Genomic DNA, 26,482 nt, shown 5'->3' on the forward strand with positions numbered 1-26,482 from the left:
CTCTTGAGAAAGATTTGAGACCAGTACAGTAATCACGTGTCTAAATACAATGCTCTCCTAAATTTAAGTCTAATATCACCGTATACGGTCCGTTTTAACGAGTTTTTGGGGACGTCGGCTTAACAGGAAAACCCGTTGTACAGACTGGCCTCGGTCCCGAGGAGTCCGGATAAGAGGGAGTCTACTATAACACTATCACTTTCAAAAAGTTAAAAAAATGATCCTATTTATAGATATTTTCGAATATGTTCACAGTTTCCCAATTGTATAACTGTATTTATTTATTGAACATGTTTAGCCTTTGGGCAATATTTTTTACAAATAAGAAGGTTAAATAATATATTTATTTTTCTGTCCATTATCTGTCTTTTTTCCTAGCAACCAAGGTTTTGTTTTGAACCTAAAGTTTAATTTAGAAGCTGAAGTAGACCAACTAGTTGAAAAATGTCATCGTCATCTTCTGCCGACCACACCACAGACTCTCAGTACCGGTACAATTTGGCTAAGTTTGTGTTAAGTGTTTTTGTACAAGTGTTAGGTATATATTACGACTCTTCACAACCACGGATGAAGAGGATTTTGTTCAACCATTTGGTGGACTTCAGCTTGAAAATGAACCTTTACATTCAAAACCTTAGTCGCTAGACAAAACACTGATAATTGACGGTACAACAGGTACTTGACCTTTTTATTTGTTTATTTGTAATTTAATTAAAGTTTGATGTTTCATGTTTCATCTTCGTTATTGTACATTAAATACAATTTGTTTTCTACAAACTAGGGTGTAAGCATAAGTATTGTTACATAGAATTCTATAAGAAATGCTTCCATAAAACATTATCACAGGGTCTTTTATCTATTCTATCTTTATCTTAACGTAAGGCTTGAATTTTGAATTCAATTTTAATTGATATGATTATTCAAAATTGAATCAAAACTTACTTTTATGTTTCACTCAGATTTTAATCAGCTTGAGAAAATATTTGGTTTGTACCGATTAGTTTAACATTTTATGTAAACTATAAATTTTTAAAGTACTTGCTTAATTGATTGCTATGACTGGCTTTCTAAAATGTAGGAAAATATTGCAAGTTGTCATGCACCGACAGTTTTCCTAGTAGGTGCAAATTGGTTTTATTATATATAAGATATTTCTAATCCACGAAACTGTTTAAAACATGATTTTGATCTGATACTAATATTCTTCTTTTTCTTCAGAGGGAAGTTGCTAGGATGCACACGTTGAATTTCAAAAATTCTATCGTCATGCTTTAAAGTCCCTCAGGTTTGCCATTTTTCTCAGGTTGGCTCTGGAAACACATAGAATAGAATTATTTGAATGATCGCAAAAATGGATTAATTTGAATGTTTCCAGTTTTTAGTGGTAGTACAGGTCCTTAATGTATCTAGTTTTTATCTGAACAACTAGGTAAGCAAAGTAATTGATAAAAGTGAACTAATGTGTTTTCAACATTTTAACAAGATGGGTTAAAGTTAAACCACCTCTCGAAGCAAACATGCTAAATAAGTAAATTTCCAGTTGAGTAGGCACACCCATTTGAAATAAAAATTTAAATAACAGTCAGCAGTTAAGTTTGCTAATACAAAGTAATGACTTGTTCAGATTTAATTAAATTCCAAAATCTCATTTTGGAATAAAGATATTTTTCAAAACCTATGAAGACATACTCATAAATGAAAAACCTATACAAAATTGGTATATTTTCTAAAAGGTCAACATGCGAGACACTTTGCTCGTTTAAACCACTATCTTGCCTCGAAATGGGTCACTTTCGGGAATAGTAGTGAATTATACTATTAATGTTCTCAATTACGAAATACCACTTGCGTTGAAACTACTAACCAAACAGTTACTCACGTATGCTGTAGAAGAAGGTTGTCCAGTTGATGTTCATTGTAATAGACTACAAAGTCTTTAGGTTTGATGCCTTCAAAGACTGCGACAACACTTGGTTTGAGATTGTAGAAGAACAATGGCTGTCTTCTGCGTGAAAAGTCTTGGGTCAACATTTCTATTACCTGTAAGTAACTTTGCGTTGCATTTATCATTTTAAAGCAGTGCACAGAGTATATAAAGTAAAGAGGAACTTAATTGTAAAGAAATTTGCTGCTCAATTAAAAAAGGACTCTATTTTTTTATTTTATGATATTAACCCTTGTAGTTTTGGGGAGAAAGTTGGTCTAGTTTTACAGTGCAGGGATTCGGTCTCAGAGGGCAGGCTATAAGCCTGCCAATAACCAATGGTTCTTTTCTGTAATATAATGCAGCAACCCTCTAGGTCTAGCCTGAAGTTATGTGTAAGAAGTAATAACATTTCCACGCTAAAACCTAGCGAAAAATCCCTTGTAGTTTCAGACAAGAAGTAAAATCAGATATAGTGTATGACTTTCACACATCTAATGAGCTAAAAGACTAGCCTAAATACTAAACTAGCTACTAAACATGCATAAACTAAACACAAACATAGCAAAGATTGGCAAGTGATAGTTAACTGCCAGTTTGAATATGCTAATTATAACAAATTCTCCCTAATAATAACCATCTGAAATTTTTGTGTATTTAGGTAACCATTTTTTCCCAGCTCTACCATACATAGATGAACTCTCAAGTTCTCAAAAATATCTACAATGGTGTCTCCTGTATATACTGCCTACTTTTTAAACAGCTTTACCTTATAGATATAATTTTCTAAAGCCAATTCTTAGCCAATTTCAGATTTGTAAAGTACATAATGTGAAAGGAACAGGTATTAATGCATTATAATTGTTGTAGATGTTGGATAAATTGTGCATAATGAAAACCTGAAAAATATGGAGTAAAATATTAAGAGGCGCACGAGTCACGGGTTATCCTTAGTTCGAGCGCAAAATCCAGTTATAGCCGCGGCTTAGAAATCGGCTTCACGAGTACGAGGTTACCCGCGCTCGGGCGCAGACAGATAAACTTCACCCAATTATGACAGGGATAAACCCGAGCGCAAAAAGTCGGCTTCACGGGTTCAATTAGAGAAAACCCCGGGCCAAATGTCGGGTTCACCAGTCATGGTCTAGCGCAAACTTGATAATCTCGGGCGTAAATAACAATGGTTTTGGACTTCAACTTAACCCTGCTAGGGGGCAGGGTTAAGGTGACATCATGTCGGGATTATCTCATTTGCTCGTTTATTGTTTTTTTGTTAGAAAAAAGAATATATTCGGATTCGCCATTAAATTCCGAACAATTTCATTACCCTCAACATGATATTTATTTTTTTAAATTTTTTACTACTGATTGCCGAAAACATCGTAAAAAGTAAATGTTGAGACATTTTAATTAATTATTACTAAGTAAAAATATAACTAATAGCTTAACATATTCATATAAATTTAAATTGCAACTGAATCTTATTGCGTAAATGTTTTATATTTATTTTAGCAATTTTGAATCCTTTTATTTCAGCTGAATAATATCAAAATAATAATGGTTCCTTCAAAAACTGTTAGGTTTGTCTAAGAATTTTTATTGTTTAAAATTAGTACAATTTTTGTTCCTCCATAAAATTCATATAAAACATAGGTCATTTTAACTAAGTAACCAAATTTTACTTTGTATGTTTTAAATTATATGTTTATATTATTAGATATGATTTAACATTTGTTAAAGAAAGACCTTTTCATCTGATAAAGTCTTAATATTTTTCATATCGGGATTTACAATAAATTGCTTCAATTTTCTGAGGTAAAAGATAAATTCTATAGTTAAATATACAAAACGTTGTATGACAACAAAATATTTTTTAAATTATAACCTGTTTTCTCATGCTTAGGGCTGCGCTCTACCCGTCTGGCGCGCGCAAATTTTCTAAGGGGTTTAGTTCTTATGCCTGCTGTTTGTAGCCCCAATTGTGAACCGATTTAAAAGATCTTGGTGTCATAAAATGTTATTGTATGTTTGCCATTTTATATTTAAGTTAATTACTGTTTACGTATGAAGGCATCTCGGCTCCTATAATAGCCAGTTGTTGCTCCAAATTTATTTTTTATACAAATTACTGATACATAAAAGATATTCATAAATCATAAAAGAGCAGTCATTTTATTAAATAATTTGAACGTTTGGATAAAACTGCAAACCTGATAAAGTATGTCTTATTTATGAACATAATTGGTAATCAAATTTTATTGCAAACATTACCAAGATTTGTTTAAACTTTTTAAAAACATAATTGCATTTTCCTGATTTTATGTATTCAGTAAAAGTGTATTATTCATAATTCAATGATAAATTGAGTAACCTTAAACTTTAGTATAAAATGAATTCAAGTGCAAGTCCATAACCTTTTATAAGATATCAGTAAATACCTGATATCGTAGGCTGTTGCCAACCTCCCAACGAAAATTCCCAGTTAATCCCTGCTCATGAGCGACGGCCAGCGTTGGTTTCGGCTAAGCTTGATCTCGGCTAACGCTCTATGTCGTGAACCCATTTTTTGGCCGTCGGTTAAAATTGGCCGAGAACAACGATAACCGCGGGCCACGGAACCCCATAATCGTGAATTGCTCTTAGTGTAATAACCTAACCTAACTTCCACATGCTTTACCTTGGCCGCAGTGAAGTCCGCTCCATAGATATGAGAGCAGTCGATGACCACAGGGATTCCTTGCTTGATGCTGTGTTTTGTCACCAGATTGCTCACATAGTCCACGGAGGGAAAGATTAGACAACGGTCAGGAGTGAGTAGTAGATACTCGACGCCTCCGCGACTCTGGAATTGATAGAGTAAATTTGTAATTGATTAAGTAAAATTCCACAGAGTAAATTTGTAATTGATTAAGTAAAATTCCACTGAAAAGCCAATTAGTATTTTAAAAACAATGGTGTAAATAATAATGGTGTGATGGCTCTATGGAGTCAATAATTTCATTTTTGAATTGCAGACTATACTCAAGAAAATGCATCTCTTATATTTTAAATTGAGGCGGTGAATGTCTTATTTTGTTTCTGGCTAGTGCAAAAACTACTGATTTGACTGGGCTAAAATTTTTAGATCAATAACTTACTTACATAACTCACATAACACACATGCCATAAACTTGAAGTACGTTTGGGTTATACTCTGTGGACTTCCAAAGTTTAGAGGTGGAGTTTTGAAAGTTACAAAGGTTTTTTGAATTTAAAGTCTCAAATGAGCTCCTACACAAAGCAAGCAAGCTCAAATCCAATATTACCTTGTATTTTTTGCTCACCATCATTTATCTGGTTCCAACCTCTGTGTATCTCATAGCAGTAGCCAATAACAATGAAAGGGAAAATCAACATTCTTGCCAAGAATAAATAGTATCTGGGATTAGATTTATGTGGTCTAATGGGTGAACTTCTATTAAGGTCTGTCACCAGTATACGGATGTATACAGAAAAATTTGTAAAAAAATGTGCGTAAGAGTATGAGGGAGTTCATAAAAAATTTTACATATACAAGACGAGGCCCGCTACAGACATCTATCAGTTTCCATTGAGCCCAGGAGGAGTGATTCCAAATGTGATAGTCCAGCTGCTGAAAGTTATTCATTTAACACTACACAAGGAGCAGATTAAGCGTAAAGATGAAAAGGATGTTTTGCAAGTGACAAGAACAATATAATATTCATTACTATAAATTACAACGTCAATTGTCGCTGATGGTTGATTGAATCAGAGGCAGCCCTAAAGGCGAACAAGGCAGTGGCTGGGCCCCAGGTACCGCCGTATTTCAGGTTTTAAGAGAGGCCCGCTATTGCACTTTGCCTTGGGCCCCGCAATCTCTAAGACCGCCACTGGATTGAATAGGGCTCACATCATATAGGATACACTTCATGTGCATTTAAAGATAAGTCAATAATTTTATAACACTGGCAAACAAAATTATCTCTGTCTTTCATCAAGGTTTTACAAAGGTTAAGCCTTTATACCTTCATAATCTCCATGGATATCTTGGGCCGGGCTGCGTGGTAGAGAATGCTGATGAGGTTGAGACCAATCCCAATGAGTATTCCGACCTCCAGCTTCAACACGAGGCAGGCTATGAAAGTGGCGATGCCAGGAATCAAATCACTCTCTGGAACAAACAATTTAAACAATATAGGAAAAGGCAACAGTGCGGTTACTGTTGAAAATCAACCAAATGGTAGAAGTTGCGTGGACAGTTAGTCGCAATTATGTTAGATAAAACTTGGATACCTGGGAGACGTTAGGCAAACAATTGACTAAAGAACAATGGTCAGAGGTAATGTGGTGTGAGAGCATGGGCGTACCCAGAGCAGCTGCCCCCCCCCCTCCCTAGAAGCCAGGATAAAGTATAAAAAATTGAGATCCAAGAAAAATGTTATTAGTATGAGAAAAGATGAGTAAGATAGTTTACAGATTTTTTATGACTTTTTTTGACAAATGTTTTCAATTTTTCATTAGATTCTGAGTTATTCTTAAAAAAAATTCCAACAGTAGTAATAAACAGACCAATTTCTTACGATATGTATAACAATATGTAATGGTTTTAAGTTAAGTTATCTTCTGTAGCTCCCTGGTGAAAGTGTTTTTCCTTTTTAATTATGTATTGGTATGTAGAGTAATATCAAGTATTGTAAATTGATTGGAAGTTGAATGGACATCAAAGATTCTGTAGTAAATGAACTGATACAACTCGTTCCCCACGCATAGGCTTTGCCTATGTGGGGACCATCCTTTATGTACCTATATTATAATTTTTGTAACATATTTTTTGTGTGTGGAATAAATGATTTTTGATTTGATAAACTAACAACTTTGTGTAATATAATGAATAATATAAACCTATTTTTTGTGATATTATTTTGTTTTCATTTGCCTTCAACAATAATGTAACAAACAAAATTGCTCTTACGGCATAAGTTATCAGGCATTCTTCAAAATAGTTTACCATATATTCCGGGTGTTATAAATGGATGTGAAAAGTTGGCATGGATAAAAAAAATACAGTTAAATGGTTATTGTAAAGCTAAGCAACCTGACCTGACCACATTGACGGACATAAAGCCACTTTATAAACTAAGACTTTATAAATGCTGGATTATCGAGCTAGGTTTGTTATATTAATGCCTCAAAATATTGTAAAAAACGTTAATTTCAGCATATTGTTTGTCAATTTTTCCCGGGAGGGGACCCCGGAAACAGGCCTCCCCGGTGAGTCACCCCTAGCAACACACCGGGTTTCAGCTCAGCTGTCATCATCAGATTTTCGTACTAAAACTTATCTTGCCTAAAAAGGTGCCGTTCGTCAAAAGTGAAAATCAAAACTTATTATCACATAGTACATCACATAAAACATTAACCGACCGTTCAACATTGTTTTTAAATAAGCCTATACTATACTCTTGTGACAAGTGTACAGACAACAGTACGGTAGTGAAGGCACATGAGGCGTGTGTCAAGACCTGACTTAAGAAGGAGTTTGAATAATTAGTGTAGTTAAATGTGATTGTAACAGTAACGCTCACTTTTTGACCTGTAGATAGGCTTGACTACTCTGACCTCAACCATGAACACCACAGCTGCTACGATGACTGCTGCAAGAACTGTCTTGGGGATGAAGAAGAAGTAGGGAGTGCAAAACATCAGGGAAACTATCACTAGGATACCTAGAAAACATCACTACTTTAGCTTGTCAAATGGTTACTAGAAAAAAAAGGAATGAAAACAATTAAAGACTCCCTCTCGTTAATTCTTATACCTGAGAGATTAAACATCTGAGAAACTTTGTGTGCATCCGGTTTCTCAAGACGTATGACAATTGGATAAGCCATGTTGATCATTATACTCTATTCTTTCAACTGCTGCCAGAAGTAGTTACTTATCATCTCCCGATAACATTTTCCGTTCACTATACTTGCATAGCCATGGGCATTTAAAAAAAAATACACACAACTATTTTTTCAACTGGTTTTAACAATATTACACACAATTAATCGAATAACGCTTCATAACAATGAATATCATTCAAGTCTATGTCCAATTGCTTAACAGCTGTTTATCTTGCACAAGAACACAGTGCTACTAACTCCAAAATGGAGTCTTACCGGTGTAGAGCCCTCCAAGAGGAGTTCTAACGCCACTGGAGTTGTTGACGGCACTCCTGGACAGAGAGCCGGAGCCGGGAAAGCTGTGACAGAAGGAGTTTCCAATATTACAGAGACCAACGGCTATCAACTCCTGTGTAGCATCTACAGTCTTGCCATTGGCTGAAACATCATGAAATCTTCATCAATTACTTGCTTTAAACAATCAATCGCTCTTTGATCAATGCATTAAAAAATAGTTATTCGTCTTTCCTTCCCATCACAAGATGATAGGCTCTAGCTTGGAACTGATTTACATACTATATTCGACTGTACATTCTGTAGTGCTTCAGGCTAGGCTCGAGGGTCGAGTTAGCATAAGATTGTAAAAAGGCCATTGTGGATTGGCAGGATTTGAACCCAGGGCCTCAGGGACCTTGCTATACTGCTATACAAGCTTGGACTATTTATAAATTTCTAATAAACTCATCAATTAAAGTAATAGTTTTTTTAACAAACACCAAATGTTCAAATAGCTAAAATCAATTAACAGCGACACTTACCAAAAGCCTTACAGATCGCAATGTTCTCTAGCAAAGCGATTAAAGGAGTGACGATAACTCCTTGACCCATCTGGGTGACCATGTCGACAAAACCGTAAGTCACGTTACCCTTTGTTACGGAGAATGGAGGCGGCTCAATGGTAGGAAGTCCTGGGGGAATATGACCTGTAAACAGACGGAAACTGTTCAAAATTCAAACAATCAAATACTAAATTAGTACGTAAATCATTTACAGTGCTAAGGCATAGGATGTGAAGTTGATGACGATTGGATTCTTAAATCTGAACTGCCCATCCTAAATTAATAAAAAATAACAGTCAGTGTCATTGACTATATTGGATAGTCAAAGCTATTATATAATCAGGAATTTAAAAGTTACAACTTCATATTTAACATATTCAGCTTAACTGTTTAAAAAATAACAGAGGAGGGTAAACAAGAAGTTTTAGTGATTTCCAAATCAGAAATAAGAGGAAAGAGCCCTTGACTTGGGAATATATTAAGGAGGAACAGACAGTTAAAGTACACAAACAGTTCACAACACAGTTTGATATTTTGTCCTAACAAGGAGGCGTCTTCAATTTATATTCAGAATAGGAGACCTTGTAATATTTCCTTCAAAAGAAGTCCCCTGTAGGAGTGAAAGAAATGTATTGTGTAGTGAACTTTAAGTCTGCTATCAACTGCCTGGAACTCTTTTAGTTTTGTATCCATTCCGGTTTCCTTCACGAATTAATCAGAAATAAGCAGTAGAGATGACAAGATATTTTTCTGTGAAATGTTGAGTTAAAGTTTTCAACTATTAATGTATAAAATCCTTCACTTCTATTAGTGGTGTATACAAAGGTTAATTACTACTGATATACTAAAGATAAATATATGCATACATTTTTATTCAGGTAAAATTATCAAAATATAGTTAGAGGCAAGAATAAAGTAACTTACCAATTAGTAAGACTGCCTGTTCTTTCAATGGAAGACCAGGTTGGTAAAGGTAGAACCCCAGAATACCTCCTACTATTACAAGGATCGAATTTCTAGAAGTACCGATCATCCATACCACCTGGAAACAAAAACTGTTAGGGTAGAAACACACATACAGCGATAACTGTAAAACGTAAAATGTAATGTATTCAGAGCGGAGCAAGCGGGGCTGTCCAGAGTGAGCTGTAGCGGCGCGACTCAGATTGACTGATCAGCACACATGCAACGACTAGCGAGAACGACACAAACGGGAGCTCGATCATTTCCAAGAAATCACATAGTAATTTCACATGTGATTTGCAGCACAGCGAAAACATGTGGCTAAAAACATTAATTTTGCGTGCTTCAAACCGATTGGAGTGATTGCATGGAGTGAATGGAGGATGGGAGGTACATGGTTAATTTGTTTCCAGTTCTTAAGAAGCATTAATCGCAATTCATGCAATACATATCTACCTCGACCTTTGAATACATTATTTAAAAAAGAGAAGGTTCCAAAACGCTCTGGGTAAGTTCTGTTTCCGGTAGATGGGCGTACAGTGCGGCCTACTGGCAAAAGTGGAACTAAAAATGTCCACAAGATCGTTTGCCCGCTCTGCTCCCAAACGCTAGAAAAACAAACGAGATTGTTCCAAAGCAAACCGCTACGCTCGCAACAGCTGTTTGTGTGCGCATTACTACATGATTGTATAGATTTGATTTTGTCGCTCTAAATCGCGCCTCTCCGCTCCACTCCCAGTTGCTGTATGTGTGTTTCTACTCTTGTACACTCTGTTGATATGTTTATTGTTGTCACATTTACTTGTATCTGACAGTTTTATTAAGGACCCACTAGAAAAACAGGCCAGTCTGCAGGATCCATGACATCACACGTGGATGGATTCACTGCCATACCCCATATGTTTCAGGTAAATAAGCTGGCTGTTTACGCCTGGCAAATTTAATACAACTAGCCACCAGTGTGACGTCATAGTGTTGCGCTGCCCGTGCTGCAGCATGGCCTCTTTTCCTAGTGGGGCCTTGGTTTTATTCAGATGGAAACAAACTGCTCTAAATCAGAATGTCAATCGTCATAGTGATTTTAGAACACCAAACCCTGTTAGATCAAAATATTCGTTAATTAATGTTTTAGCTCAAAAAATATCATAATTTTATAACAAACTTAACAGCTTCAACAAATCAATATGAAACAATTACAGTAAAAGGTAATTGACCTTATTGCTGATTTGGATGTATAGCACTTGTTACTGATAAACTTGAACTTGGAAGCCGATTAGCGAGTCATAAAGGAATTATCCGCTCCAAACAATTGTCTTAAACGATTAAGATCATCACTTGTTGATGTTTTGTCATTTAATCAATTTAAACTCTTTTTTTATCTCTTAAACCCCTCTTGTATAGGCCTAGTTAATTCTCTGATTATGAAATACCATAAACACTTTATACAAATACAAACAAAATTGAAATCAGAGAGAGCACAGATGTGGTCAAATGTTAGGAATTGCCAGTTTGAGAAAATTTTAAGTACGTAGTTAGGTACTATGTACACTTCTAAAACTGGCTTTAACCATTACTGTATTTGGATTTGCCATAGGAATATGCAATGGACTGGCGGCATACATTGAGGGTGTAAATATACTTATTGTATTACTTCAAAGTAAAATTATGCTACAATTTAAAGATATTCTAATTTATACTTTCACCCCTTATATTGAATGAAATTGGATTGAATGATATTTATTGGCACAAAACGTACAAAATATTACAGGATGTATGTACAGGTGCTTCGTCATAAATAAAATTGTCCTTATACAAGTTGCCTCTTTCCTTCTAGGTAATACACATTTAAAAATCGTTATACATATTATATGAAAAAGTATTCTTTTGTCAAAATTTTAGAGTTTGAGTTGTGAGTGTAAGTATCCGTTTTGGGCCCCTCTGGACCAAAAAAAGTAGTTTTTGAAGTGATGTCTGCTTGGGTATGTCTCTATGTATGTGTGTGAAAAAAATGATTAAGTTTTATAAGTAGGTACCGTAACTAATCCATGGTCTCTACAGACGTTTTTTGGTTTTTATGCTTATATGTCCTTCTAACTTGAAACAAAATGGTGCAACCAAATGATGTTAAAATCACGACTTAAAAGCTATTGCAACTTTTATGATCTTCTTAAAATATCATAATTACTCCCACCGCTTGTACATAATAATGGTTGTTGCCAAACTAACGGGGGAAAGTATCTGTCAGCTTGCTGATACCGTTTATTACCTTATTGAAGATTCTTTGGTAGCGAGTCCGTGCAACTCCGGTCCACTCGTCTGGTCCAATTTTCACGTCACTTAGAAGCTGAAATAATTTTAAAATTAAACTGTTTATCAGGTTGAATAAAGTATTTGAGGTATCACATTGAGAGGGTTTAGAAAACTTTCATAAACACCATAGCGTCTAAGTCGAGGAATATTAAGCAAGAAAAAGAAGCATTCGAAGATGAGAAGCACTTATTCTATATGAATATTATGATAATGTATAGTTCTAATTAGTTTAGTTATAACTTAAAAGGCTATTAACTTGAAATTTTGTTGATAGTCGAATTATCCTACTAATATTATAAATGAGAAAGTTTGGATGTATGGATGTATGTTTGTGACAAGTGAACGCATTAACCACTGGACGGATTTTGCTGAAATTTGGCATGATGATAGCTCACATTCCCGATTAACATATAGGCATATTCTTATCTCAAAAATCCTTTCGGGCTCCGCCCCAGTGGCTCTATAGTTCCCCATGTTAACCTTATGAGTATTCATTTTAAAAGGGAATTAAATAATTTAGTCAGCTGTTTCAACTAAAAAGTTGATTCTATGATATGCAAACGCATTAAAAACTTACAAGGATTACCAACAGGTGCAGCACTATTATTTTTTTTTATCTATGACAACAGCTAATTTGCAACCAAAAGGTGAGTGAGCGTAGCGAACAAACTTCAACCTGGAGGCGAGTTAGCGTAGCGAACGAGCTCTATTCTAAAGGTGAGTGAGCGTAGCGAACGAACTTCAACCAGGACGTGATTGAGCCATGCGAACGGGCTCACTTATGAAGTAAAACGGGGCAAAGCCCGCGGGTACAGCTAGTTTAACATATTTTACTCATGGTCATAGTACAGACTGTTCCAATGGAAAACAGTAAGTTGCAAGTTATCATGAAATTTTGATATGGTAAAAGTAGATTTTTTAATAATCTCAGAATTAAAAAGAGTTTACTTCAGCCACTATTCACGAATTGATGTGTTATGTAAACAAAAAACAAAAAATATATATATGTATAATATAGGCCTATATATATATATATTTTTTTTTTTATTGTGTTGGGCTGTTTATAGGTAAATAACCTCTTCAAAAGCTTTACTCAATCAAATATGTATACAACCTTACAGTATAATCTCACCAATTAAAATTACTGTGGAGAGTTAACTATAAAATTGCAACCAGTATTTGTGAGCGGATTTGGCAGCTGTGAATTATGAATTTACAAAAGTGACAAGTGCGGCGAAGTGAGCGAACCAATTGTAGCTGACATCATTGAGGCAAACAGAATGATTACGAAGGCCAAGGCCACCAGTTCAATTCCCCATCAACTCAAAACAATTGAGTGATTTGTGTCCTGAAAGTAGGTTAGCTGACGTCTAAGTGGGAAAAGTTATTGCTTGAACTTCTGTCGGTTGTGTTAGAATTATTGATACAAAGTGTATCAATAATTAGTGAAAAATATTTGTTATGAGAAATTGTGTGTTGTGAGTTGAATAGAATACAATGAATTCCATATTTTCAAAAGAAACTTGGGGAAAGTCTATTCCTGTGGATGCAATAGTTTTCCTTGGCCTTGAACTAACCGGAATGGGCAACCAGGAAGTTTAGAATTAGAGGTAGCTAGGGACAGAACCGGGAGAAATTGTGATTTCACCGTTAATTTCCAGCTTGCATTTTACAGTTTCAATGTCTGCTGATTAGAAGGCTAACTGGTCTTGTGGTTAAAAGTCAAGAGTTTTGCCTTGAAGTCAAGGGATCAAATCCTGCCAATCGCAAATTACGTGAATTTGTGATTTTCTTTGTCCTAGGACGCTAGGCACCGGCCCGGGATTGTTTTTCACATTTACTTCAGGCTAGACCTAGGGGGGGCATTATCACTTAGATAAAATCCTTTGGTGAAAATTATAATATTATTCTTAAAATCTACTCTAGAGGAACATCATTAATTAATCTCCTCTCTAATTAATTTTGGTATTTGATGTTTATTTAAAATTCCTTTGGGTCAATTAAGAAGTTTTGATTTTCAGGATTAACCCCCTCTTATACAATTTTGTATAAAAATATTCTTGTCTTACCCTCAACAGAAGAAGGCAGAATATGCAGATGATACCCAGAAATGTATCCCAGAACCTAGTATTGTGAATGTCCTTGTATATTGATATGGCCATCTCCACAAACGTTGATCCAGCCGCTTTGATTCCTAGAATGTCTTTCACCTGAAAATGTGGGGTTTTAAAGTTTGCAAATAGAAAATGTTAGGACCTTTGACTATTAATATAACATAGAACTAGACAGACATATCTTCCCCTGTTAAAGTTGTTGCAATACGGAAGAAAGTCAACTTGAAGAAAGTTACTGTATTACAGAACTATATTTTTTAACTATAAAAAGTTGCAACAGCTGGTCCATATAGATAAGTTGTCTACTTCAGAGTCCCAAAGTAAAACTACACTTTGTTCCTATGATAAATCAGTTTTTTTTTACAAAAATGCTGTTCAAAGTTCAAATAATATACAACACAGAGTTACCGGTACTGTATTTTCAGTGGTACCAACCTGAGACATTAAAATAAGCAGTGCAACAGCTGAAGTGAATCCAGATGAAACCGGTCCAGAAATAAAATCTATGATTATACCTGGAAACAAAAACAGCTGATTAAGAATAAGAAGATTTTGAAGTTACCATTCCATGGCCTCCTCTAATACAAGCCGAAGTGTTATTAAATTTTAGTCAATTTATACTTATTTAGTAATTTATATCAACTTTGTTCGATCAGCACATTTATCGTTTCACAAGGTCTAAGTAAGGTTAATTATCTGGACTAAATGTTTAAAAGGTGTCTTTTCCCAATATATACAGTAAGATACCAATTATGGGCTGGCATCTTTGTTTAAAAAATGTATAGCTCAGGTACTAAAGCTGGATTCTCCTAGCGCTGATGCGGAACACGGAATGCAGAGTCTTAGGTAATTTAATGGTACTGTTTTCCTAGAAGCAAAGCGGACCGCCATAGATATAGCTTCTCGGCATTCCACATTACGCTTCCCCGCTTAGGAAAACCAGGCTTTAGAGATAAAATAAACTTCCCCCTCCCCTTTTGAAAGATCTTTATACCCTTGGACCGAGTTTTCTCAGTTAAGTTAGTTAAACTCGATCCCTTTCCAACAAAATCCTAGTAAAAAATACAAAATAAAACTTACCTAACCCAGCAATGCCCATGAGCAGTTGAATAACTCCGGAAAGAAAGCACAGCAATGTAGCATATGCTGGTCCGAGATTTTTCAACGTTGTGTACGTCAGTAAGGAACATATGGCTGTGGGACCCATGGGGACGTCTTTACAGCTACCGAGGAATATGTACATAAACGCGCCAAGGAAGGAGCCATAGAGACCATGCTGCAAAAGGCGTAAAGTTATTTGCATGTTATAATACAAGTGTTATATTAGATTAGATTAGTTTTCATGATGCCAACATAAGGAATCTATCTTAATAGTGTAAATCTACCATCATCAAAATTTATTTATATTGTGAATTAATAGTTTTATTCACCTAATATAATAACTGCCTGAAATGTACATAATTTTTGAAAGGTAAAAGGGTATTGTACTTTTGTTTTGCCTTACAAACTAGTTTTGAATCTTATTGAAATGCACAATTTGCTTGCAGGGGACCTGACAGATATGGAAGTACCACAAGAACCTTCTGTAGACTCCCTCTTATCTGGACTTCTCAGAACTGTGGCTAGTCCGGATAACTAGTTTTCCATTAAACTGATGTCCATCAAAACTCGTTAAATCAGGAACGACTAATGTTTACAGCCAATAATTAGTTATTACGTGAAAATAGTAAAACTATACACTTTGGGATAGTTACTATAAAGACAAAACACCAGATATCCCTACATTACGTTCATTGCAAATTATATTTACCGATTCTCCTTTATCCATGCATTCAAAGGCATTATTAATCTTTTATCCAACTGTCACAACTTTACGCCTAAGTTTGTCACTTATTTCTTAAAAAAGAAAACACTCTAAATATACGGAAAATCATATTAAAAACTACAGTAAATTAAGGGCACACAGCAGTATATTGGATAATACACGGTAATATTCTGTACTTTAACGTTTGGTACAAACGTTCACAGCAACCCCAATTTAAAAGAGTATACACTGTATGAACAAGACTAACAATACATGTGCACGTCACGTAAATTAGTCAAAAACTAACCCAAATATTTTACTTATATTTGGAAGAGCATTGGATTATGATACTGAACACTTAAGTCTTTCCCAACTCTCTTACTCTTTTCTTTCCCAACTCTTTCTTAAGTCTTTTTTTTAAGTCTTTCTTTTTTTTTAGAAAAGTTTCATTTTACCGCTTTCCGCTTACTTCCTGTCGATTTGTCCGGTTAAGCCAATGCACTGGATACAAATTTTCCGTTTAAAGAGATACCACTTCTGGCAAGTGTAATTCGGTTAAACTGATGTCCGGATAAGAGGGAGTCTATTGTACTATGTGTTTTGAGGTAAATTAACCCTTTAACTTTTCTTATACAATGACCTGAGCTGGTAGTCCGGCTATGTTGGAGTATGCCAGACTCTGAGGTATTACTGTCAGGCCCACAGTGACTCCTGCCACCAAGTCTCCCACTGCATCCTCGGACGAATAGCCGGGCAACCAACAAGTGATGGGGAACCTGACGAAAACAAGAGTGTTGTGAAAGTTGAGTATTTTTTCTTTATTTATGTTTGTGATCGCCATTGACATTTTTTAAGTTCTTGTCAAGGCTAGGTCATGTTACCATCCTGGTTATTTGTACAATAATACTGTACTTGGTACAGTAGAACCTTAACTAACCGTCACCCACTTTGTTATCCGCCATCTCACTACAGTACTTATACTATTTTTAAATGTGATTTTATTTCACTGTACGAACATTGAACAATTACAACATACAAAATAAAAGTTCTAGTATTACTCTTGAATGTAAGTAATTAAAATATAAAGATGTATCATTCACTTTACCGGATTTAATTTCTTCCAAAACCTTCTAAATAAACTTATACTATTCAGGTTTATAATAGGATTTCTGTTATCGATTAACTGTTATGTTTGTATGTTCCCTGTCCCAAAGGTGGGGTTAATAGATGTTCTATTGTTCAGTGTTATTATTAACTACACTTTATAAAGCGCAAAGAATATTTTTTTTAGCTTATAGTTATTTCTTGATTTTTTAGGGAAAACATAGATCTTTGTTGTGTTTTTCAACAGAGGAAGAAAACTCTATATTTATGATAAAAATACCTACTCTCTCAAGATAGTAATTAAATTTTTCACAAATTTTTTAGTTTTTACTTTTGAGTATGGCAGGCTTAATGTTAAACGGTATTTTTTTTACTGAAATAGTGACACAAAGTTGACTCATTATTGTCCAGTTATCTTTATTACCAAAAGATAAGTCTAACAGTCTAACTGTTTCAACACTATCTTGTCAATTTTACTGACATGTTTGACACTATTGTTGAGTAATCCTAGTTATGCTTGTACCTATAATAGTAATATAGTTCTGTTAAACTATTTAAGGGGGCTAATAGTAACAGGAATGAATTTAAAGTATACTATAATGTCATTTGAAATGGTTAAGTTTATCACTTTTGAAATAATTGGACAGGACCATTGAATTTGGATACCGGGTAGACTTCTCATCCTATTTTAGTCAAGTCACTAATTAAAAATCTTCTGATAAATGTATAACAGCGGTAAGATGTATTGCAAAATTTGTATTTTGCATGATATTACAATTTTGATTGTGTGCTTCAGTCTTTTATTTATTTATGTATTTGGACAAGCAATTGAGTTTTAAAATATAGATCACTTATGGTATGTATTTGATGAAATTTGTATAGAGCCAGTAAAAAACAATATAATTAACAGTAAACACAAAAAAACATTAACATATCTTAACTGATCAGAATAAGTTAATACCATAAAATTATCTCTTGCTGATGCATACGGTAATAATAAAATTTTGAAAATGAAAGGTACCACCTATACATAAAAATCCACACAACTGTGCAAAAGATGAGAAATACCAAATCAGTTACAAAACTTACCTCCTTTTCAGATTCTTTTTTGTCATCGACTTCTGTATCTTATGTGACACCCATGGTTTGATGTTGTCCACTTTTTCCTTAACACTGATTTTCCGATGAGGTCCCAAGTCTTCAACCACTGGAAAAACAATTTTCAATTTCATTTCTTATCCTATTTTCTCATTCATGCAAAATTGCACTGAATTTAGTTCAAAATATATTATCTTCCATAGAACCACTTATGTAGAGCAAATAAGAACCTAACTTGATTGTTGTTGTGTTGCTGACAAATACTTAAAATCTTTTCTAAACTAAATTAGACTTGTCACTACAAGATGACACCTACAAGTTCATAAAACTTCCTTACCGTTTACAGCTGTACGTAAACTGATAGGTAAGCCTTAACCTACTAAGCCAATGTTACTCCAAAGGTCTCTAATCTCTTGCACAATGTCAGTTGTGAGTTGACTAGTAGTTGTAGTAGCTATTACTGTTCTGGTATATCGTTAATGTACAAATCTGAAAAGATAATGTTGTGCTCTGAAAATTAAACACCAATTTGGCTACTCGTAATACCAAAAAGGTAATCAATCGATTTCATCTTAAATCTTAATCGTGTGAACATTGCTCTAGTGTAGTCCTACTAAAGTAATTTGTATAACTAGTGGGCGAAGTGGCACTTTGCTGCACACAAGAGAAATGTTTAAGCACAAGACGTAGGCTAGTGTGGAAAGTTTCTCGAGTGCAGCAAAGGCATCAGTTTGCATTCGTGTTACACTTTATATTTTTCCTACACTTACTATACAGCGTATACATAATTAATCTTTCAAACACTGTACAACACGTTTTTAGGTTAATTTAAAGTATATCTTAAGTTGGTTTTAAAGTATATCTTTAAGTGTTGCCAATTTTTTTTCAAGCGTACACGTATTAGGTGCTTAATAAAAGCACGCTCTGTTTTGTGTTGTTTGATTGGAATACTGGTGTGTGGAAAAAAAAAAACTGTGCGGCAAAAGTAAATAGATGCAGCAATTAGCATCTTCTGTGCTATGAAGTGCAAGGAAGGTAACTTTGTTAGGTGACTGTAGGAAAAATTATTTTTCTTATACTTTAAGTTCTACAAAATAGATTGGAGGGAAAATGCATTTTTTGTTTGTTTTTGGGGTAAAAAATAGAAAAAAACAATTTTTTACCCCATAAAACCCTATTCTGATATTGCTGGTTCGCAAACTTGTCGGAATAATTGTAGGTTATTTACATGATTGTACAAAATTTTATTGAAATTGGATGAGTTGTACTCAAGTTACTGTACTAACGGACACATTACATTTTTTTACCAATTTCAACATTGGCCTGTGGGGATCTTATTATGATAAAATATAACATTCCCGAGGCTTACCATGAGTCTTAACGGTAATAGTTTTTCCCTATAAAATGAAATTTGCTGAAATTTAGAGTATTCGACTAAAAATCTCTACTCAACTACTTTTAATTTCAGCAAGTATAAAATTCTACTTACTCTTTCAACTTCAAGTAAACTTAACATTTTGTTTATCTTTTGCCAATAGTTCATCAACATCCATTTTAGATAGTTAGATCATTTAGCAAATTATGAAGATCATTGAATTAAAATTATGTAATCTTGAGATAATTATTATCTTTATGATCTTGCTTGGGTCAATACTACTTAGGATAGTGCTAGTACACAGTGTTAAGAGTGGGATTAGTGTTTAACTATCGGAAAGTTCAATTTGTAAATTGCGTATATTGTTTTGTATTAACCACTTGGAAATAATCTATAACATTTGATCATGCATTAGTTAAGTGAGAGAGGTGTAAATGAAGTTGTAAAAATACTCAATGTGTCTAAATTGGACAAGAAACTGGTACTTGGAATACTTGGAAAGTTACTAGTATAGGTATCAGGTACTTTGGAAAACAATAAGACAAACTTCAATAATATTTTAATAACAACAAAAAATGCTTATATTATGTGGTACCGGTATTTTATTCTAGTCTACACCTTTTCTAGTTTTATTTAAGAAAGTTTCAATTGTATTTCAGAATTGACGTTTTTATTTCAGAAAGTATCATTTGTATTCCAGACTAGTAGCTTTTATTTCAGAAAACATCAATTGAATTTGAGAATAATAAATTGAATTTCAGAAATACTCATATATTTTTGAGAAATTGTCTCATTAACATTCAGAGTTAGTCAAATGTATTTCAGAAAGTAATACAAACATTCGTTATAAACAGGATCATTCAAAAATCAGCTGCAATTCCTAATGCTGATAAAAAAGTTGTTTACACTATTATTTTTGAAATACAATAACTATTTGCTATCTTCTGAAATGCAGTTTATACTATCTGAAATACAATTGATATCTTCTGAAATGCAAATAATGGTTTATGGAATATAAATGATCATTTTTTAAATAAAAGTGCTTTGACCCTTTCTTAAATGAAAGTGGAAAAGGTGTAGTTGGATCAGCTGTTTCTATCGACAATAGATCAAGGAATCCTTCAACCTTAACCCCTGCCCAATGCATGTGGAATTTAATTCCTTAGACATTAATATATGGAGTGTCTTAGGTCATGGACCAATGAAATGATTCAGTGACTTGAAAAATATTGAGAACAAATTACTCTTTTTACTCGTTAAATTGACTTTTCTTTAAAATACTATTGGTTCATCTGGTAAAAGGTTTTTTTTTCATATCATACAGAAATAAAGATATATTTTAACGGCAATTTGTGAAAGATTTTATAACACTAGATTATTCATTGTGACTTTCTCAGTGATTCATTAGATACCACTAGATTTAAACTCTTACCTTTAATATATTATTTGGAAAGTGAACTTTTCGTGTGCCAATCCAGTTCTACTCTATCCTGACCTTATTCTTTATAATGACTTTACTATCATTTTATAAATTACATTGTGCGCTACATGTGCTGGGGATTAACTGGTGAACAATCATTTTGTATATCATGGATTTTCCCAATTATTTTAGTTTTAAAATGACAATGGGACTCTTGGCGTATAATTATTTTTAGTTTTGCATTATCAAATGATATCCCAATGAAACGGCATTAGGGTCCAACAGAATCGAGACCTCCCTGAATTGAACCAGCAAACTTCATATTTGCGGTTCACAATTCAGTTGGTCTGACGATTCACACAATATAGGTACAGATATTCATATTATTATTTCAGAAGAAACTGCTTTTTATCCTATAAAGCCTTTTGGAGATTAAAACTATTCAACTTACATATGAAGTCATCACTGCCGACACTAACTGACTGTTCATGCCTTTGTATAAACTTGCGCTGAAATGTAGGGGTTGTGCTGGTCGAGTGGTCTACTTTTTCCCCTCCACCCTCTGTCATGCTGGCCTCTGGAACAACGTCAAAGAGGCATCAAGTTAGGAACAACCAAAGAGGCACCAAGTTACAACTATAACTATAGGGAGGAAACAACTATAATCAAAGAGGCATAAAGTCAGGAACAAATATAATCAAAGAGGCATAAAATAAGGAACAACTATAATCAAAGAGGCATCAAGTTAGAAACAACTATAATCAAAGAGGCATCAAGTTACAACTATAACTATAGGGAGGAAACAACTATAATCAAAGAGGCATCAAGTTAGGAACAACTATAATCAAAGAGGCATCAAGTTACAACTATAACTATAGGGAGGAAACAACTATAATCAAAGAGGCATCAAGTTAGGAACAACTATAATCAAAGAGGCATCAAGTTAGGAACAACCAAAGAGGCACCAAGTTACAACTATAACTATAGGGAGGAAACAACTATAATCAAAGAGGCATCAAGTTAGGTACAACTATAATCAAAGAGGCATCAAGTTAGGAACAACTAAAATCAAAGTGGCATTAAGTTAGGAACAACTATAATCAAAGAGGCATCGTTTTAGGAACAAACATAAGCGTAAGCATCAGTGTAAAAATCATCTGGTTCGATTTAGCATCAGAGACGGAAACAATTAGCATAGTGTAATGATAGGAACAAACTTTACAGAATTGATTTGGAATCACAGTATGGGCAAACTCAGTTGACTTAGTATCATAGTAGGAACAAAATGAATGGATTTAGCGTCATAGTAGGAAAAAACCGAGTTGATTTAGGGTCACAGTAGGAACATATTGAATTTATTGAATGTCATATAATATTTAAAAAACACAGTAGGAATAAACTTGGTTGATTAAGTAACATAGTAAAAACAAATTGGATTGATTCTGCATCATGAACATTGGTAGGATCACACTGAATTGAAATGTCATAATAATAACAAAATTAATTGATTATTATTAAGTCTTAAAAAGAAAGAAGCTTTAATCTTTACACTTTAGAAAGGGAGAAAAAAACTATATGATTAAGGACAAATTCATTTTAGTATTGAGAGTGGACATTATTATTTTATTACTTATCCTGCAATATTTTGGTAGGAATGATTTGTATGGTTTTATTTTTGAAAAATAAGATAATTTACGACATACAATAATAGAATAAATAAAATGGATTACTTTTGGATATTGTAGGCAACATTTTCAATATCTATTCAAGATACACTTTATTGATGAAACAGTATTAGTGGGGATTTAGTTTTAAAAAGAAATTTATTTTAAAATGATTATATTGGGTAAAGAGCAAAATTTCATTTTTGTTCTATCAACTACTAACACAAAAGTAAGTATTTTGCAATCAAAAAATTGAACAGTAAAACATTAAAAATTAAAAAAATAGGCTAATATGTCGTTTATTTGATTTAAAATTTTGATTAAGAATATAAGGTCAATTTCAGGGTTGAAATTCCGGGAATCCATAAAGATTTTATAACACAAGAATAGATTTCAATGACGGGTATTATTTTTCGATGTGACGAATCTATAAACACTATCACTATAAATAAACATATCACTTTCAAAAGCCAGGTATATTGAAATTGCAAATTATCACTACAGTAGTTACGTAAGATTACAGTAATTACATATTTCAGACAAGTTTTTGAAGTTCAAACTAAGGTTGATTAAATGCTAAATATTTTCAATTCTGGATATTATTTCTGTTAAAGAGTTACAGTATTTACTGTCCTCATAAAAGACATTACTTTGTATTTTTGACAAACTGTATGAAATCATTTTTTTTCGATACTAGCTAGCATAAAACCTTTTTATATTTATACTCAACAAATAATGTTTACATACAAATATGTACAAGAACCATACCTATGGGCATTTGGAGCCGAGGAACTTGAAGTAGGTCCATTTAGAACAAAATTAAAAACTCGACTGGAGAAATAAATAACAAACTGTGAATAGTTCAAAGGAAGGGCAGCTAAATATACTTACTTAAAAATATCAACCTGGAATGGGTATGATTAAGCTCTTTAGTTTATTTTGGTCCTCATTCCTCTCAATCCCGTGGACAATATTAGACCCACCTCTTCGAACTATCTATTTAATATAATGATTATTAGGGAACAAATTATTTGAATGGTGCAGCAGTAAAAAACAATTTCATGTAAACAATTTCAATTTCAAGTAAAACTGTAACGGAATTGCTTATTAAGGAATGTAAACCCATACAGAATGAAATAGGTAATACAAATCTGTAAATAGTAATAATTTTCATAAACAAGAAAATTAAATAATTACTTTTTAAAAGCTCTAGGCCTCTATTACTTACAGGATACATATTTTAATTATGATGAAATTACAGGTATTAGTGAATTTCCCTTTATGGAAGAAGCTTTTTTAAGCTTACCGAAGGTGGCAGAACAAGACCTAGACTTGGGACCGATTTAATTTTTCATTTTGATGCCCCAGAGGCAAAAAAAAACACAATCCGTTCAAATCTGTATACTGTATAATGTATGTAAGAGTGTGTCCGTGAACATGTTAAACTCAAGCAACTTTGGTCAGATTTAGATGAAATTTTGCCTGGATAAGTAGAGCTGGCAAACAAAGTGTTATGGGGTTTTCAAATTTAAAAAAATATTTTTTTTATTTTTACCCATAAAACATGATAATATACATTTATAATTCAAGCATTAGGACCTTAAAAAACAAATAATATTGTACTTCATTTTAAAATTCCTATGTTATTCTTATAGAGAAAAATAAAACTGCTGTAGTTTACTTGTTTATGGGTGTACAATATTTTTATTGAAATTTGACCAAATTATTTTTCGTATATCTTATAAGGATAGATCACTCTGACTGAACAGTAGACTAGAAACTGAAGCTGGTCATTCACTCCAGACATTGAACTAATCAATTTTGCACGCCAGTTAAAGGGTCATTTTGCACTTTCTAAGGAGTTGAACTTTGAATTGCAGTTGTTATTGATATAAATAAATATTTAAAATGTATGTATGCTCGAAAAAAAATAAATAAAAATCGGTAAATGCAGTTGTTTAAAAAATGCAATAGGCCTAAATATGATTCCTAAATAATAATTTTATTTCCAAGAACTTAAATGGCACAGTAATCAACTACAACTTAGGCCTCTATCTTAAATATTCAAATATATATTTGAAATTGAATCAATATATCAGATTTGTATTTCTAAAAAGCATTATTTAGGCCTAAACCTAATAAGTTAATGATAAACACAATCGAACATTGTGGTCTTCATTTAATTACACTTAAAATATTTTGATATTTTGAAGAAAGGGCAATTAATAGGTATGACTGTTTTGTTAATTTTACTTGTATAATATGGTTTATGATTTATTTGAATAAAAAACGTCACCACTACTAAAAGACTGAAATAACTGTGTAAAGTTAACACTACTTATTGTGAGTGGTCATAGAATTGTATCTCTTTGGTGTTAAAAGAATAATAGCTAGATGAAGTTAGGCATTTGTTTATCACAATTTCTAAAGGTATGTAGAATTTTACTACATTTAGGTATTTAGGTATTTAGAGGTATTTAGAATATCTTACTTGGATGAAATGTTCACTCAAAACAAACTTCCAACAGTTCTAAAGCCTATTGAAAATGAATGTGTACTTAAAGGTTAGCAAAATAAAACAACAATCAAGGGCCAAATTTCTTCCACATACGCCTCGTTACCGAGATTCCAGCCATTTAATCGTTTGAATTATTCTACTAAATGTATATCTTAAATACCCCGCCGCAGCAAACCTGCGGACAAGCGATTTTCCATTTGTCTGAATTTATTTTCAATTGAATCTATTTTAATAAGATTAGGTTTAACGAGTACCTAGGTTTGCTGTTATACAAGGAAATTAATAAAGTGTATTTTTTTAGTAGAATATTAATAACTTAATATAAAATAAATAAGTTTGCCAAGTTTGATCAAAATATATCCATAACCAAGCAAACTACAACATTTTACAATATTCTCCATAAGAATAACATGGGAATTTTAAACTAACAATTTGAATTTTCTCCGTTACCAATAACCGTACAAAAACACTTTGATAATTTATTTGTTTTTAAGCTCTTTAAAGGTATAGAGAGAAATTGCTTTTTGGTATATGATTTTAGGTATTTTCCATTTGAAAACAAATATTCATAAAATACTTTTAAAGATATAAATTTAAAATACCGTATATCTTGCTAACACAGCGGTTTTGGGAATAGTTTTTCTTGATTTTGATTTTTAATTTTACCCATAAATCGATCACTGGATTATTTGTAGTCACGAGAGCCTGTATCAAAGTGGTGAAATGGAACTTACACATTTTAAAATAGACAGCACAGTATATTAACAATTTTAAATACACATAGCCTTACCTTATCAACAATGCTGTGTGTATGGTTCTGCCGGGCACAAGCACTGTTAGTAGGCACTAATACTGATATGATAACTAATAATCAGCTGGCTACTGACAGCATCTGTTCAGTGATCTCCTCTCCCCCCCCCCCTTAAAGCAACAATGCTACCCCCACTTATCCACAACTCCTCCCCTACCATTCCTAAAATCTGTCAAACCTTACTCAACATGAAATCACTTATTCTAGCTTTTATATGAATACTGTACTTTAAAATGTTATGATAAATAGATGATTTTACAATTTAAGTATTTTTTGTCAAACTGCAGCAAAAAGGACTGTTTGAATTCATACGTACGGGATAAAGTACTGTATAACTTTTCATTAAGTAAATAGTAATAAGCTGAAATCCATTATTAGCTGCACATTTACCCTTTGTAAACTTATTTTGACGAAGAAAATACTTCTCACTCAAATATATATTTCCAGTTTTCATATAGTATTTTAATTGATTCGTGTTTATTATTATGAATGCTCCTTTATTGATATTTACGCCAACTAAAATGTAGCAGTTACTGTTCTTACAACTTAGACTTTACTGAAAGTCTAATCCAAACAAATAAAATACACGTTTAGTAGTATAATATAAACTAACCAACTAATTTAAGGGAGTCACTGTTATAATGCTGTTT

General features: G+C 33.3%; 1 protein-coding gene across 1 annotated transcript; it reads right to left on the bottom strand.

The window, feature by feature from the left end:
* Nucleotides 1-844: 844 nt before the first annotated feature.
* Nucleotides 845-25,921, bottom strand: LOC129000054 (sodium-independent sulfate anion transporter-like). The gene is made up of 16 exons (XM_054426910.1): nucleotides 25,812-25,921; nucleotides 21,291-21,416; nucleotides 18,036-18,153; nucleotides 16,483-16,618; nucleotides 15,119-15,314; nucleotides 14,474-14,553; nucleotides 13,994-14,134; nucleotides 11,881-11,958; nucleotides 9,576-9,693; nucleotides 8,631-8,795; nucleotides 8,089-8,250; nucleotides 7,510-7,650; nucleotides 5,950-6,095; nucleotides 4,602-4,766; nucleotides 1,880-2,040; nucleotides 845-1,310 (listed from the first exon to the last, which is right to left on the bottom strand). The coding sequence occupies exons 2-16, from the start codon at nucleotides 21,406-21,408 to the stop codon at nucleotides 1,265-1,267; spliced, it is 1,971 nt and encodes a 656-aa protein (XP_054282885.1). The 5' UTR covers nucleotides 21,409-21,416; nucleotides 25,812-25,921; the 3' UTR covers nucleotides 845-1,264.
* Between the last annotated feature and the right edge of the window lie 561 nt (nucleotides 25,922-26,482).

This window comes from Macrosteles quadrilineatus, unplaced genomic scaffold (assembly GCF_028750875.1).
Source record: "Macrosteles quadrilineatus isolate MER2022 unplaced genomic scaffold, UCM_ALF_1.0 Scaffold_8__2_contigs__length_117827958, whole genome shotgun sequence".
NCBI lineage: Eukaryota > Metazoa > Arthropoda > Insecta > Hemiptera > Cicadellidae > Macrosteles > Macrosteles quadrilineatus.

What these genes read in the sequence shown, in the direction of transcription:
- LOC129000054 (XM_054426910.1), bottom strand. Translation starts at nt 21,408, where the DNA reads ATGACAGAGGGTGGAGGGGAAAAAGTAGACCACTCGACCAGCACAACC. An exon ending in CATGGGCATTGCTGGGTTAG is followed by an intron (nt 14,554 to 15,118) that starts GTAAGTTTTATT and finishes TTTTGTTTCCAG; the next exon opens with GTATAATCATAGATTTTATT. An exon ending in AACCTTCTTCTACAGCATAC is followed by an intron (nt 1,311 to 1,879) that starts GTGAGTAACTGT and finishes ATGTGTTTCCAG; the next exon opens with AGCCAACCTGAGAAAAATGG.